Source organism: Nicotiana sylvestris, chromosome 8, assembly GCF_000393655.2.
Source record: "Nicotiana sylvestris chromosome 8, ASM39365v2, whole genome shotgun sequence".
NCBI classification, from domain to species: Eukaryota; Viridiplantae; Streptophyta; class Magnoliopsida; order Solanales; family Solanaceae; genus Nicotiana; species Nicotiana sylvestris.
The window spans coordinates 99,197,166-99,211,451 of NC_091064.1; the positions used below are offsets into that span (position 1 = coordinate 99,197,166).

General features: G+C 38.3%; 1 protein-coding gene across 1 annotated transcript; it reads left to right on the top strand.

Moving 5' to 3' along the window:
* The first annotated feature begins 896 nt into the window (after window positions 1-896).
* Window positions 897-1,436, top strand: LOC138875439 (uncharacterized). Its single transcript, XM_070154267.1, has one exon. The coding sequence runs from the start codon at window positions 897-899 to the stop codon at window positions 1,434-1,436; it is 540 nt and encodes a 179-aa protein (XP_070010368.1).
* The last annotated feature ends 12,850 nt before the right edge of the window (window positions 1,437-14,286 follow it).

Consider the following 14,286-nt stretch of genomic DNA (forward strand, 5'->3'; position numbering starts at 1 on the left):
GTGGCGGGTTTGTGTAGATTACACAGATCTTAATAAAGCCTGCCCTAAAGATTCTTTTCCACTACCACACATAGATTAATTGATTGATGCAACTGCAGGTCACGAACTATTAAGTTTTTTAGATGCATATTCAGGTTATAATCAGATTAAAATGGATCCGGGAGATGAAGAAAAAACTTCATTCATAACAGACAGGGGGACTTACTGTTATAAAGTAATGCCCTTTGGTCTAAAGAATGCAGGTGCAATGTATCAGAGGTTAGTTACCAAAATGTTTCAAGAGCATTTAACAAAGACTATGGAGGTATATATAGATGATATGCTTGTTAAAACTCAGTATTCAAAAGATCACATATCATGTTATCTGACACATTTTCAATTTTGCGCAAATTTAATATGAAGTTAAATCCCGAAAAGGTGCATTTGGAATTGCATCCGGTGAGTTTTTGGGTTTTCTTATTTCTAACCGTGGTATTGAAGTGAATCTTGCACAGATTAAGGCCATTGAAGAAATCCTTGATATACTTTCAAATAAGAAAGAAGTTCAAAGATTAACAGGGAGAATTGCAGCCTTGGGAAGATTCATTTCTAAATCATCATAAAAGTATTTTAAATTCTTCTCAGCCCTTAAGAAGCAGGATCATTTTGAATGGAATGAGGAATGTCAACAGGCACTCAGGAATTTGAAAACGTACTTATCAAATCCACCTTTGCTGGCAAAACCAAAGGCTGGGGAAAGACTACTCATTTACTTTGTTGTTTCGGAAGTTGTTGTAAGCGCTGTTTTGGTCCGAGAAGAACAAGGTAAACAATCCACTATCTATTATGTTAGTAAATCTTTGTTAGATACGGAGACGCGGTATCCTCAGTTAGAAAAACTTGCACTTGCATTAATCATGGCATCTAGAAAGTTAAGACCTTACTTTCAGTGTCATCCTATCGCTTTAGTAACTACCTACCCTATACGTAATATATTACATAAGCATGAGTTATCAGGTACGTTAGCTAAGTGGGCAATAGAGTTAAGTGAATACAAAATCACATACCAATCTAGAACTGCTATAAAATCACAAGTGTTAGCTGATTTCGTGGTTGATTTTAGCCAGGGGATGCAATTAGAAGTAAAAAAAGAATTACAGGTATTCAATGGAGCTAACCCGGGAACTTGGACTTTATTCACTGATGGCTCGTCTAATGTAAAAGGTGCAGGTTTAGGGATTGTCTTGGTACAACCTACGGGTAAAACCATTCGACAAGCTATTAAATGTCACCCCATAACTAACAATGAAGCAGAGTATGAGGTTGTGATTGTAGGTCTAGAATTGGCACGAGAGCTTGGCATAAATCAGATTATAATCAAGAGTGATTCGCAACTCGTGGTTAATCAAATACTGGGGACTTATACAGCTAGGAAAGCAAGGATGCAAAATACTTAGAAAAGGTACAGGAATTGATAAAGCAGTTTCAAACTTGGAAAGTTATACAAATACCAAGGGATGAAGATGTTGAAGCGGACGCCCTAGCTAATCTCGTATCTGCAGCTGATGTGGCAAGCGATGCAAATGCCTCAGTTATACATTTATTTCATTCAGTTCTCGATCCTGATAAGAATGAGGTAAATTTTAATAATTTAACTTGGGATTGGAGGAACGAGATTGTTGCTTTTTTGCAGTATGGTACCGTCCCTGATGATAAAAAAAGCTCATGCGCTTCGAAAGAAGGCTGCTCGGTACTGCTTAAAGCAAGGAAATTTATATCGTAAAATGTTCGGTGGTCCCTTAGCAAGATGCCTCGGACCTTCGCAAACGGAGTATGTAATGAAAGAAATATACAAGGGACATTGCGGGAATCACGCAGGAGGAAGGTCATTGGTAAGAACCTTAATTAGGGAAGGTTATTACTGGCCTAAAATGAAAGAATAAGCAGAAGTTTCGTGGCCAAATGTGATAAATGTCAAAGGTACGGTAACAATATGCATAGACCTGCGGGTTATTACATCCGGTCATTGCGCCATGGCCATTTATAAAATGGGGAATGGATATCGTAGGTCCATTACCACAAGCAAAAAGACAGGTAAAGTTTCTGGTCGTACTCACTGATTATTTTACTAAATGGGTGGAGGCAGGAGCATTTAAACAGGTGCGAGAAAAGGAAGTCAAAGATTTTATTTGGCGGAATATCATATGCTGATTCGGTGTACCAAAGAAGATCGTGTGTGATAATGGCCCTCAATTTATTGGAGCTCAAATCACGGAATTCTTTCAAAGTTGGCAAATTAATAGGATTACGTCAGCACCTTATCATCCGGTGGGTAATGGACAAGCAAAATCAACGAACAAGGTTATTATCAATAATTTAAAGAAATGATTAGAATAATCAAAAGGTAACTGGCCTGAAGTGTTACCCAGAGTTTTATGGGAATATCGCACAACTGCAAAAATAAGTACAGGCGAAACATCGTTTTCATTGGTTTATGGAGCTGAGACTTTAATTCCAGTTGAGATAGGGGACCAAGTACACAGTTCACGCAGGCGACACAAGAATCTAATAACGAGGAGATACGGGTCAATCTAGATTTACTCGAGGGGAGGAGAGAAGCTGCATTAATAAGAATGGCAGCACAAAAGCAAGTCATAGAACGATATTACAACCGAAAAGCACGCATCAGATTCTTCAAAGTGGGGGTCTTCGTGCTTAAAAAGGTTTTTCAATCTACAAAGTCAGCTAACGCGGGTAAATTAAGTCCAACTTGGGAAGGACCCTATAGAGTTCGTGATATTGCAGGAAAGAGAGCATATTAACTGGAGACAATGGATGGCAAGATACTACCTTCACATTGGAATGTTGTTCATTTGAAGAGATACTATTTCTAAGGAATACCCACGGTCAGGTATCACCATTTTAAATTTAATTTTTGAATTGTTAAAATTTTACTAACGATTTTAGATGATAGGCAAAAAGCTAACCCGTACTAAATGGTGAGTCACGACCTGTAAGGCACACAGAATAACCTAAATTTCCTGGCCTAGGGTTACAATTATTCTGATAGAAATTCAAACGGGTTAAACACTCTTCATCTATAATCGCACCTCCGAGTCCCATATGTTTTTCCTTTTCAGGAAAAGGACCAAATGAGAGAAACTATCAAGTGCTCGAGGCTTCATACTTCAACATTCAAACACTTGGGGGACTACATAATATACACAGACATGTGTATAAAGAAGGCAAAGAAGATTGAGGAAAAATCAAGCCTAAAAGAGTCAAGTGCAGAGTAAAAGTCACAAAGTCACGAGATGGAGCCACGAGCTAAGGCCAAAGAAAAACTTCACTATAGTTAGGGTAAAGGCTATGTACTAAAACGGGTTATAAGGAAAAACCTCGTGTCTATTATTCTTCTTTTGTAAAAATCTGTTACAAGAAAAACAGTTACGAGAAAGTTATAGATGTAATTCAAATACATGTAAAGTATTATTCAAAACTTGTCAAAGTTATTTCAAAGAAACATGTGCATTCCTATTTCTTTTATCGTATGATAACACCATTATGAAGTTGAGACGTCTTCTTCATTAAGTGTTGAAATATAAAAGGGCCCTCTTTTATTAAACTCATGTTTAAATTTGTTAGTCATGAGATTAATAGAAGCATTTTCGAAGAACAAAAATGCAAATTATTCTATAAGTCCTTAAAAATAAAGGCAAGAATAAAGCAGACAAAAGTTTAAGATAATAACATGAAAAACTTCTTAATACTTAAAACTGAAGACTAAGTATGAACTTAGTCATAAAACTATGAAATTGTTTATACAAATTGCCCTATAAAAGACTTGGGGACTTGCGTTTCCAAAACCAACCCTCAAATGAAGCTAAGGATTTGATTACAATTTTCTAAAATAAAAACAAAAACAAAATCATTCAAATGATTAAAACTGGTCACTGAGAAGTTTGTGGAACTGAAGTAGGAGCATCAATAGCAACGGGCTCAATTTGGGCAGGTGCATCAACAGATGCGGTTTCAACTTGGCTTGCAGAAACAAGCTCGATTGGGCTTGAAAGAGTTGGGATACCCGTATCAGCTTCAACATTCACGGGAGCTTCAACCACGGGAGAAGGGAAGTCCTGAGTTTGCTGAGGTTTTTCAATGGTTTCATTGATCTTAGCTAACTCCGACTCCAGGTTGAAGTTTTCTTGGCCAGCTTCAATTAGGGTATCACGACGTGAATTCAAAAATGCCCAACTTACCTCAACAACATATTTTTCTTCAAGGATCTCATAATCCTTTTCCCAATCAGCAATCTCATTCTTTAGCTCTTCATTTTCAGCCAAGGCGAAGTTATAAGAAGCTTGAAGAGAGGCATGAGAGCTCTCTAAAGCACGCACCTTATCAGCAGAGACTCGAAGGTCTTCTTGTGCTTGAGTTAAGCTTTGCACGAGCTCCCCAACGTAAACTTCTTTTTGACTCAAAAGCCTTCAACTCTCTGTTCTCTTCACTGGCCTTAGATAGTTGCTCTGAGAAGGAGGATTCGAGACGTTTTTTTTCTTTTTCTACTTGGCTTGAGGAAGCTTTTACAATCACTAACTCTGAAGTTAAAGCCCGCACCTGTTGCTCTAAGGTACTCTTGCTCTCTTGTAAATCTTCCATATCAATTTGTGCACTCTCAAATTTTTCCTTCAAATTGATCGCCTCCAACTGAGAATCACGTGCTATCTTCTCTGAATCACATGCTACCTTCTCCAAGAGGGGGATTATGTTCATCATTTCTGTGCCGATAAGATTGGCCTAAAAAAAGGAAGGGAAATAAGAATCCCAAAGATAAAAAAAATTACAAAGTAAAGAAGGGAGAGAATGAAAATACCTTCAAAGTGGAATGCACGATATCATTCATTAGAGTCAGGGAACTATGGCTCTCCAGCTTTGCTTTTTCAATTAGGCCAATTAAAGGCTCCAGCCATACATCTGCCTGACCTGACTTCCTCAAAAAGCTGCTATCAGCAGGAACTTCAATAGTTACCCTCCTCATAGCGGCACTTCTACTTGAAGAGCCCACTTCCGTATGATGAATGATAGGAGGGGGAATTGTCAAAGGAGGAGCGGTAGAAGAAGTGAAAACAGTAGAAGAAGGAACAGAAACAGTTGGGGCTGGTAAGGAAGGAATCACAGGCACGGGAGTTGAAAAAGAAGATAAGGGTATTTCATCTAAAACAGGCCCTAAACTTCCACTGCCAAAACCACTGATGAAATGTTGATCAATAGACTCACGAGTATCATGAGGAGTGACATCATCGTCAAGAATTATTACTGGGGTTTCAACAAGTTTGGTAAGAGAAACAGAAAGACGAGGGGAAACTTCATCTTCGTCATCAGAGACGATGCGTCTCCTAGCTCGTGGCCTCGTCACCAGGGAGTCCCCATCTTCCTCTTCTTCAGAGTCTTTCTCTTCAACAGCTTTCCTTTTCGCAGAAGAAGAACCCAAGACTATTTCTCGGGCTCTTTCTAAAGAGATACGGGTCCCTGAAGGAGTACGGGTTCTCGAAGAGACACGAGAGGCCGCAACTGCTTCAGTATTAACTCCTCAAATAGCAAATCCTGATAAAAAGAAGGATGGGAGTTAGAGCAATAAAGACAAATATATATATATATATATATATATATATATATGAAAGATGAAATAAAAACTCTTACCATGAGTCTTTACTTTCCAACCGTAACGGTTAGAAAGTGTTCTCCAAGACCTACCATCTATTTGTGCGGTCTTCAGCAATTTATCTACCCAACCACAAAAATTGGGAATATCCTCCACAACTCCCATGGTTGCTAAAAAAAGGGGCAAAATTAGAGAAGTTGATAAACTTGAAGAAAAAAGGCACGAGAAGGATAAAAGACTTACGTGTAAAATTCCACTTCTCAGGGAAGGGGACGTTATCCTTACCCACTAAGCCAACAGTGGGGGCAGCAACAAACTGGGCATACCAGCCACGGTCCTTGTCATCTTTAGGGCTCACCAAAACCCTTTTACTCCTGGCCACTAGGGTAAAAACGCCATTACGGAAAAGCCTAGGGGAGTAAAGATGAATCAGGTGAGGGAAAGTAAAGGAAACATCAGCCATATTGGTTAAATGCCTCAAACAGGCAATAGCCCTCCATATGATTGGGCCAATTTGACCCAAACAGACATTAAAGAAATGGCAAAATTCAAGAATGACTGGGTCAATAGCTGGTTTGAGCCCTAAAGTAAAAGGGTATGTATAAACAAAAGAGAACCCAGTCAAGTAAGAAGTAATTCTCTGATTTGGATTAGGGATAATAATGGGAAAATCACTACTCCAATGGCAGTCTTTGCGAACTACATGAGTCAAAACTTCTGTAATTTGAGTAGGGTAAGCATCAGCACGATCTAAAGCGAAAACCTGGTTTCTAAGAGACTCCCTATCATGGTAAAAAGAGGGTTCTGTAGGGACTATCTCCTCTGCTAAAGGCTCATGTAATGGTTCAGAAGGTTCTTTACACCTAGAAGAAGATTTGTGAGAAAGGGAACCTCTGGTTCTAGAAGAAGGACCAGAACTAGGAGAAGGTATAGACGAACTACCACCACGAGTAAAACCCTAAGCTACGAAGCCTACCTCCCATTCTATGCCTAATGGGGGCATTAGGGAAGGTATCAACAATGGGAACTCTCCTAGGGTTAGGGTTTGGTGAAGACATGGCGAATAAGAATAATGTGAGGAAGAAGTGAACTGAGATTTGAGGAATTAAGTGTTCAATAAGCTTTATGTGGTAAAAGGCAAGGAAAGAAGTTATATTTATATTAATAAGCAACCGCCAAAGGTAAAAGTGCAGTGATGGAAGGGCCATAATAATGATAACTGGCACTTCGTGAATAGTGAAACCATTAAAAAACCTTGAAAAGGGCTGCAAAACTGCAGAACCAATGGAAAAATGACACGTGTACGGAGCATTAAATGGAAGCGACAATTGAAGCGTCAATTTTGTCATAGCATTAATGGTGACAAAAATTCTCTTTTAATGAAATCCATTTCCCAAATATTCAACTGATGAATAAATCAAAAGTGGGGGGACTATCTGTATTGGAAAAAATTGTATTTAAATATAAATGTGACGTGTCGAGACACGTAGACTGGTCAAATAGTCACAGAATTACAACTAGCCAAGAGGCACGAGTTGCAGCAGATACGAGCAAATTGCAGAGGAGGAGGCACGGACAGTTATTCAAATAACTCAGCGCCCGTACCTATCTAAGTCATTTATGTCCGAGAATCAAAAGGAATGAATATGACAATACAAAAGACTACAGATACATCATTTAATAGGAATTAAATGTGGAATACGTTAGAGAATTTGTATTGAATGTAATGATTATGTAACGTAGCATTCAATGTCTTTAATTACTCATAATAGCCTCATTATGATTTGGGCAAAACGTATATCTCCAAGATATCTATAAAAGGGAGATATCTGATCAATTGTAAGGACACGAAACACTATTGGAATAAACTTTGGTTTAATTGTTTTTCTCTTGATTACTCTCTTGCTACCTAAATTACTTCCTTTATACATTCTTTTGATTATCAGTAACCCGTGTTCTTCTAAATTCTAGCTTTGTCTAAAATTTCATTTTTTGGTTAAACACTAGGTCCGCCACTGTATACAGGGGGTTTCATTATGTAACACACATTCTAATACGCAGCAGAAAGCAATATACTGTTATTTCTAGCCTTTATCATCTTGTTATTCTGTTCTTACATCAGTTAAGGCATTTCTTGATTCGAGGGTGATAGAACTCGAAGGCCAAGGCTGTTCAATTTGAGTGGTTTACAGTTATTCTCTTATCATCAATTTCAATATCAATCTGTTCTCTTAATTTGTATCAAGTTATATTGCATATCCTTAAAATCACATATAAATTTAATTGTTATCCGATTTTGAGGGTAAACAAACATATATTTTCCAAAACGTGAATTGTGGATAACGGATAAGCTGCGGTTGCATTAGAATGGAAGAAATTACCGGACAACACAAATATAAAATAGAGGGTGGAGACAAACAATCCTTTGAAAATTCCCAAGAATCTGATGACATTGAACCAGACAAAGATTTTGACTTTTCCCCCTTTTTTCCATCTGTGGATTTTGTAAAAACATAATCTTTATTCGAATGAACTGGTGTTTTTGTATAAACATCATTTTCTTGAACAAACCCATGTCCCAAATTCACTTCTGAACCCTTTTCCTCAACTGGGGTTCCTTCAATTTTCTCATTGTCATCATCATCATAACTTTTCTTGGTTTTTGGGAACTCTGAGGAACAGAAACTTCTGGAACTTTTTGTGAGAGTATCAGGTTTTGAGGATGTTATTGGAAGGGATTTGAGTTTGCGAAAGCGAGTTTCGAGCTGAGTGGGGAGGAGAGAGTCAGTAAAGCCAGAGCAGTTTATAGCAACAACTTGTTCAAGGACAGATTGGTCCATTTCTTGAGAAAGGAGTTCATCTACTGCTTTTTCATTGTCGCTATTATCAGAAAGAAAAGAGAAATCTGCCATTGTCTAAAATGAAGGGAGAAGTAGAAGAAACCAGAAAATTAAGCTGATTTTTCTCAGTGCAATTGAAGTTGTGTAATTGGGAGATGTTTTTCCATAGGCTTTTTAGGGGTTACATCAGTGGAGCTTCATTCATTGCTATAACGGCTATCTCATAATTTTGGAACGTTATATTCGGCAGTCAAAAAGTCTCGGATGATGGGTCCCATCATTTGATGCTATTTCCAATTCTTGCTTATTGATGTGTTAGTGTTACAAGCCTAAGGGAGTGATTGTGTTAGTTTACTATATTTACATATGTTGGTTTGATAAGAATTTTTTATTTTACAACCAAATTAGTTGTGTTAGGTTACTATATTTATAAGTCAAATTATGTAACGAGCCAATCAGCTGTTTTAAGCATTTGTATTCCGTTCGGCTATTTGAAGTCGTGAGTATTTTCATATGATGTATTATGACTTGTATGTATCGTTGATTTCGATTTTCTGGTGATTCAGAATTAGTTTGGAAGAATGATTTTCATATTTGAAGCCTTAAGTTGGAAGAGTTGACCAAGTTTGACTTTTATGTATTAACCTCAGATCGGAGTTTTGATGGTTTCGTTAGGTCTGGATAGCGATTTTGGACTTGGGCGTATGGCCGGATTTGCATTGGAATGTTTCTAGAAGGTTTCAGCACTGATTGGCAAAAATTGGAAATTTAAAGGTTAGGAATGCTTAAAAGTTTAACCAAGAGTTAACATTGATTATATTGGGTTCAAATTGTTGTTCTGGGAGTTGGAATAGGTTTGTTATGTCATTTGGAACTTGTATGCAAAATTTTTGGTTCACTCCGGATTGGTTAGGCTTGAATCGGACTCTTGATTCGAAGTTGGAAGTTTATGAACTTAAGAGATTGATCTTGATCGACGATTCAAGACTTTGATGTTGTTATGTGTTATTTGACGCCTCAAATAGGTCAGTGTTATGCTTTGGGACTTGTTGGTATGTTCGGACGGGGTTCAGAGGGACTTGGGTGAGTTTCGTGGTGGTTTCGGACCATTTTTAGGCCATTTTCAACTTCTGGTTTTTGGCTACAAGTACGTGAAGAGTTACCTTGTGTGTCAGCTTGACAAAATTGGGCGGAAGAAAGAGGCAAGTTTGCTGCAACCTCTGCCTATTCTAGAAAAAACATGGCAATCTATTTCGATGGATTTTATTAGCAGGTTCCGTAAGGTTAATGAGTTATCTTTGATTATGGTTGTGGTTGACAGGTTTTCTAAGTATGCTGTTTTTATTGCTGCCCCAACTGAATGTTCCTCAAAGGCGCCAACTGCCTCCCATGTGCCTTGCACACGTTTTGTAACTACTGCATGTGCATGTTTTGCCCATCAGTTGGGGCTTGTCAACTGATTGTCTAAATTGCTGCCAAGTGTAATTGGGTAGCCTGCAATATAAATATGTGCATAAGGCTGTCCCAAAAGGAAGAATCTTAGCTTGTGGCATATGTGTTAGCCAAATTTTGTCTAAGTCTATTCTTAATGGTGGAAAATATTTTTGGGGCAGGGAACTAGGGTGTTCTTTGTTCTTGGCTATAGGGTTGACTTATTGTGTTCTTGTATTCATATAATAATACGAGTTGGGAAGAGATTCCGGTAAATTCGTGTGTGCCTTTACTTTTCTTGCTGCCTAAATTTATTCTAAGTCTCAAACGTCCTAAAGTAATTCTAAGTGTTGGAAAGGCTAAAGTCAAGGCCGGACTTGACTGCCGCGTGTCACACCTCCTTTTTGCGCGCCCCGCCCCGAAGGGTTAAATGCGCGAGGGAGTTTTTCCAATTTAAGTGACAATATTTGAAATGGAATTATTTATTTAATTCAGAGTCGCCACTTGGGAAAGGTTTGGCTTTTGGTGTCCCAAGTCACCGGTTTATCTCGAATCCCAAATCGAGGAAATTTTCGACTTTTCCAAATGAAGTCTGCGAACCAGAAATTCTAAGTAAGGAATTCTGTTGACCCGAGGGAAGGTGTTAGGCACCCTCGAATCTCGTGGTTCTAGCACGGTCGCTTAAATTGTTATAATGGCTAAATATCTGGTTCAAATACATGTTGTGACTTATGTGCTTTTATTAAGTTTAAACCGCTTTTATTATTATCATTTATTTTTATAGAATTGCAACGTCGTGAAAATGCATCTCGAACCGCGTCACAATCAATGCACCCGTGGTCGTCGACACATTTTGACTCCGTTGAGATTTGGATTTGGGTCACATCAATGTGCACCCGTGTTTAAGAAGGTTAAATTATTAAGCCGCACCTAAAGAGTCTAACGCGTTATTATTTTTGTAGAAGGCCATGAAATTCACTAAACGGCCTATCCCGAATTCTAAAAAATTTATTGTGGTTATTTATTGAGGGCCCCGCAATTTTGCGTTTTATTTGGCGAGGCTCGTCTCTATTTTTAGAAAGGATATCCTAAAGTGGCTATATTTCTAATGCGTTTGTTCCTAAAACTAGAAGAAAGAAGGTACATGCTAATTTAATTATATGCTTTTGGCCCAATCCGGATTCTTATGGTTAATCATTTACAAAGTTGAGAAGACATTATACTTCAATGGAAAAATGCTTTAATTTGACAAAGAAATCCGTTTATTCTAACAAAATACAACACTTAACCCGAACAAACATCTTTAAGTCGAATTTATATTAACTTGCTCAAACAGGGTTAATAGGATTCCTTATTAAAGAATACTACCGATGATATTCAAAACTAGTCCTATAAACTGCCTAAAGAAATCGAAACTGGGTAATTCAAAAACTGTATTATATTTGGCTAGATTTATTAGCCATTTGCCCCTACTTATTCAAAGCATGCTGAAAGAGTGAATTTAATTTTAACAATCGCACTAAATAGTTCCACATTCCATGAGTTATATTTACATCCTGTATGCTACTAAACGAATCAAACACCACAGTTTCAAATCAACATAAACATTAATTAAGTACAAGCTTACTAATGTATTCTCTATTAGGCTACAAGTTAAAGGATCTATACAACTTTAACAATATTCGCAAAGCTATAAGTAAGGCAACAGATGATTAAAATTCTTCAGATCTTTCGATTCATGCTTTTCAATGTTACAATCAGCTACACCAATGTGAGACTCGAGATGTGTACCTGGAAATACTGAAAATGCAAAGGAGAAGAGGAAGAAGATGGGGAAATCAGCAGCAGCAAGAAACAGAATAGCAGCAGCAGCAACAAGCAAAATAATTGGAGTAGAATCAAGATCCCAGCTAGACCAAGTCCTAGAGTAAACCAAACAAGCAACCAACAGACTCAGTTGGATTTAGAAGAAAACAGTATCGGACAAACAAGTCAAGACCAGTGAAATCAAGACAGCAAAGAAGAATGCAATTTCTAGTTTTGTCTGTCTGTGTTATCAAACAGAGTTCTTTTCCAGTTTTCTGCTTTTCAGAACTTCAACTCTCAATCTCCAAACTAAGTTTTCTGTATGTATTCTCTTTGTCCCTGTCTGTGTGTGTGTATCTATGTCTATATGTGTATGTCTTCAGCTCTTCCCTCTTATCTGATCTATCTCATGTCCTCCAAAACTGATGGAAGTCCCCTCTTTTATAAACCTAAAACCTTTAACAGCCTGTTCAGACCATTAGAACACCCCTCCCATGTGCTCTCCTATTTCAGATTCCACTTAGCTAATTAAGTATAAACAAAACCCCATGATATTCCCTGGCAGACTCACTTTTGAGTAATGTTTATTATTTCTGAAACTAAAGTAGAGTATGGGCAGCAGAATGTAGTCTGACAGCATATGCTGTCAAACTATTTAATTCAAAAAGCCCTTATGCAGGACACAGGCTGTGCACAAATGCACATGTGGTGCACAAGTGCACATGCCCTCCAATTTCAGAACTGTAACTGAAAAAAACATTGATTTTACATTTCTGATTCAAATTAACAATTATAAGTACTAAACTCAGTTCCTAATTGATTCAGGCAATGCTTAGCAGAAGAAAATCGATTTGTTATTGTTCAGGTAGCTGAAACTAATTGACGACACATGTCGACTCGACTATATTAATCATAACATGTACAATCGTAACCAAAAATCAGATGTTTAATAGTATCGAACACATGACTCGAGTCATACTGACCCAGCAGAATTGTACTCGAGGAATCAGTTAATCAGTTCAAATTTGAAATTCAGCTAATTGCACAGCACATACATACATACATGTTATCAGTGAATAGAAGAAGGCCTTTAATCAAACACATAGGTTCAGGAAAGGTGGACAGGATACATTTGGTAAAAAATTCAAAGACAACAAATTACACAAGACATTCGGCCAATACGAACAGACCTTTAAACCACACACGTACTGAATAACAAAGAGAAAACAAACTTACCTTAAACTTTGAAAGCAGAAACAGAAAAAATCAGCTTGTGTTGTACAGACCCTTTCTCAAGGTTGAACGGACTTTAATCGAAATGTTTCTCAAATGAGAAACACTTCGATTAAGGTCCATTAGACCCTAATCTCTTGGTTCGTACAAGCACGGAACAGGCACGAGGAAACCTAGGGTTCTAGAGGGCAGATTTGGGTTTTGGGCTTTCTTGGTTAGATTCGGACCAAACCAAGCATGGTTTGGTCACGAGGGGGGTCCGGTGATTGTCTGGTATGAATCTAGGGCAGATCGGTGTAGATCGAGTTTTGCTCGAATCTTCAAATGAAGATTCGAGGACCTAGAGGATGATTCGAACTAAACGGTCCACAGATCCATGTTCAGGGGGGTGAGATGGTCCTATGGTGTTAAGGTAAAGGCCACCGGCGTTCATGCCGCCGGCTTTCATGGTGAAGAATACAGGGGCGGCTAGGGTTTGGAGGGGAAGGGGATGAGGACAAAGGTGACCTAAGGCTGGGGGTTCGGATAGGGGGGGGAGGGTAAAGGTTATGGGTTTATATAGTTAGTGAGGGGTTGATTCCTAGCCGTTGGATGGGGTGCGATGAAGGGTCAGGATCTCTTGGCTGATGGGGGATGGTGTCGTTTCATCCTAAAGGGGTTTGGGTCGGTCCGGGTGGAAACGGGTCGGGTTCATCAGTGGGTTATGGGGAAGTGATCTTGGCCGTTGATCAATCTGAGATCAACGGCCCAGATCAGACTGGATTAAAACGGCGTCGTTTGGACGTTCTTAAAGTAGGCTGGTCTGGACCGGGGCAAGCACGGGTTTTGGGCTGAGTTGTTTGGGCCAATTTATTTAAAATTGGACTGGCCCAAGTCCGAGGATTCTTTCTTCTCTTTTATTATTATTTTTTTTTCTTTTGAATTAATTTACCAAATAATACCATATAAAACCATAAACAACATTTTACATACAATTGACATTAATTATACTAACATCACTTAATGACAGAAATAAAAATGAAAGATGCACATTTTTTATTTATTTATTTTAAAAATAAACACGGACGGGATTACAGATAACTAACGAATATGCCACACAAAATCTAAAACCTGTACAGCAGGACCATTTGTCACATTTTTTATTTCTTTTGGAGCGATTGTCGCGAGAAACAAAAATCACGTGCTCACAGCTGCCCCTCTTTGTTCGGAAACACGAAGAGTTTTCGTGCAAAGATAAAGTGAGCAGATATGAGCGATTTTTGCCTATGGACTACTCCGTGTGAAGCATGTGTTTGAAAGATTTGACCGAATCTTTGCTTCAAAGATTTCCTACAT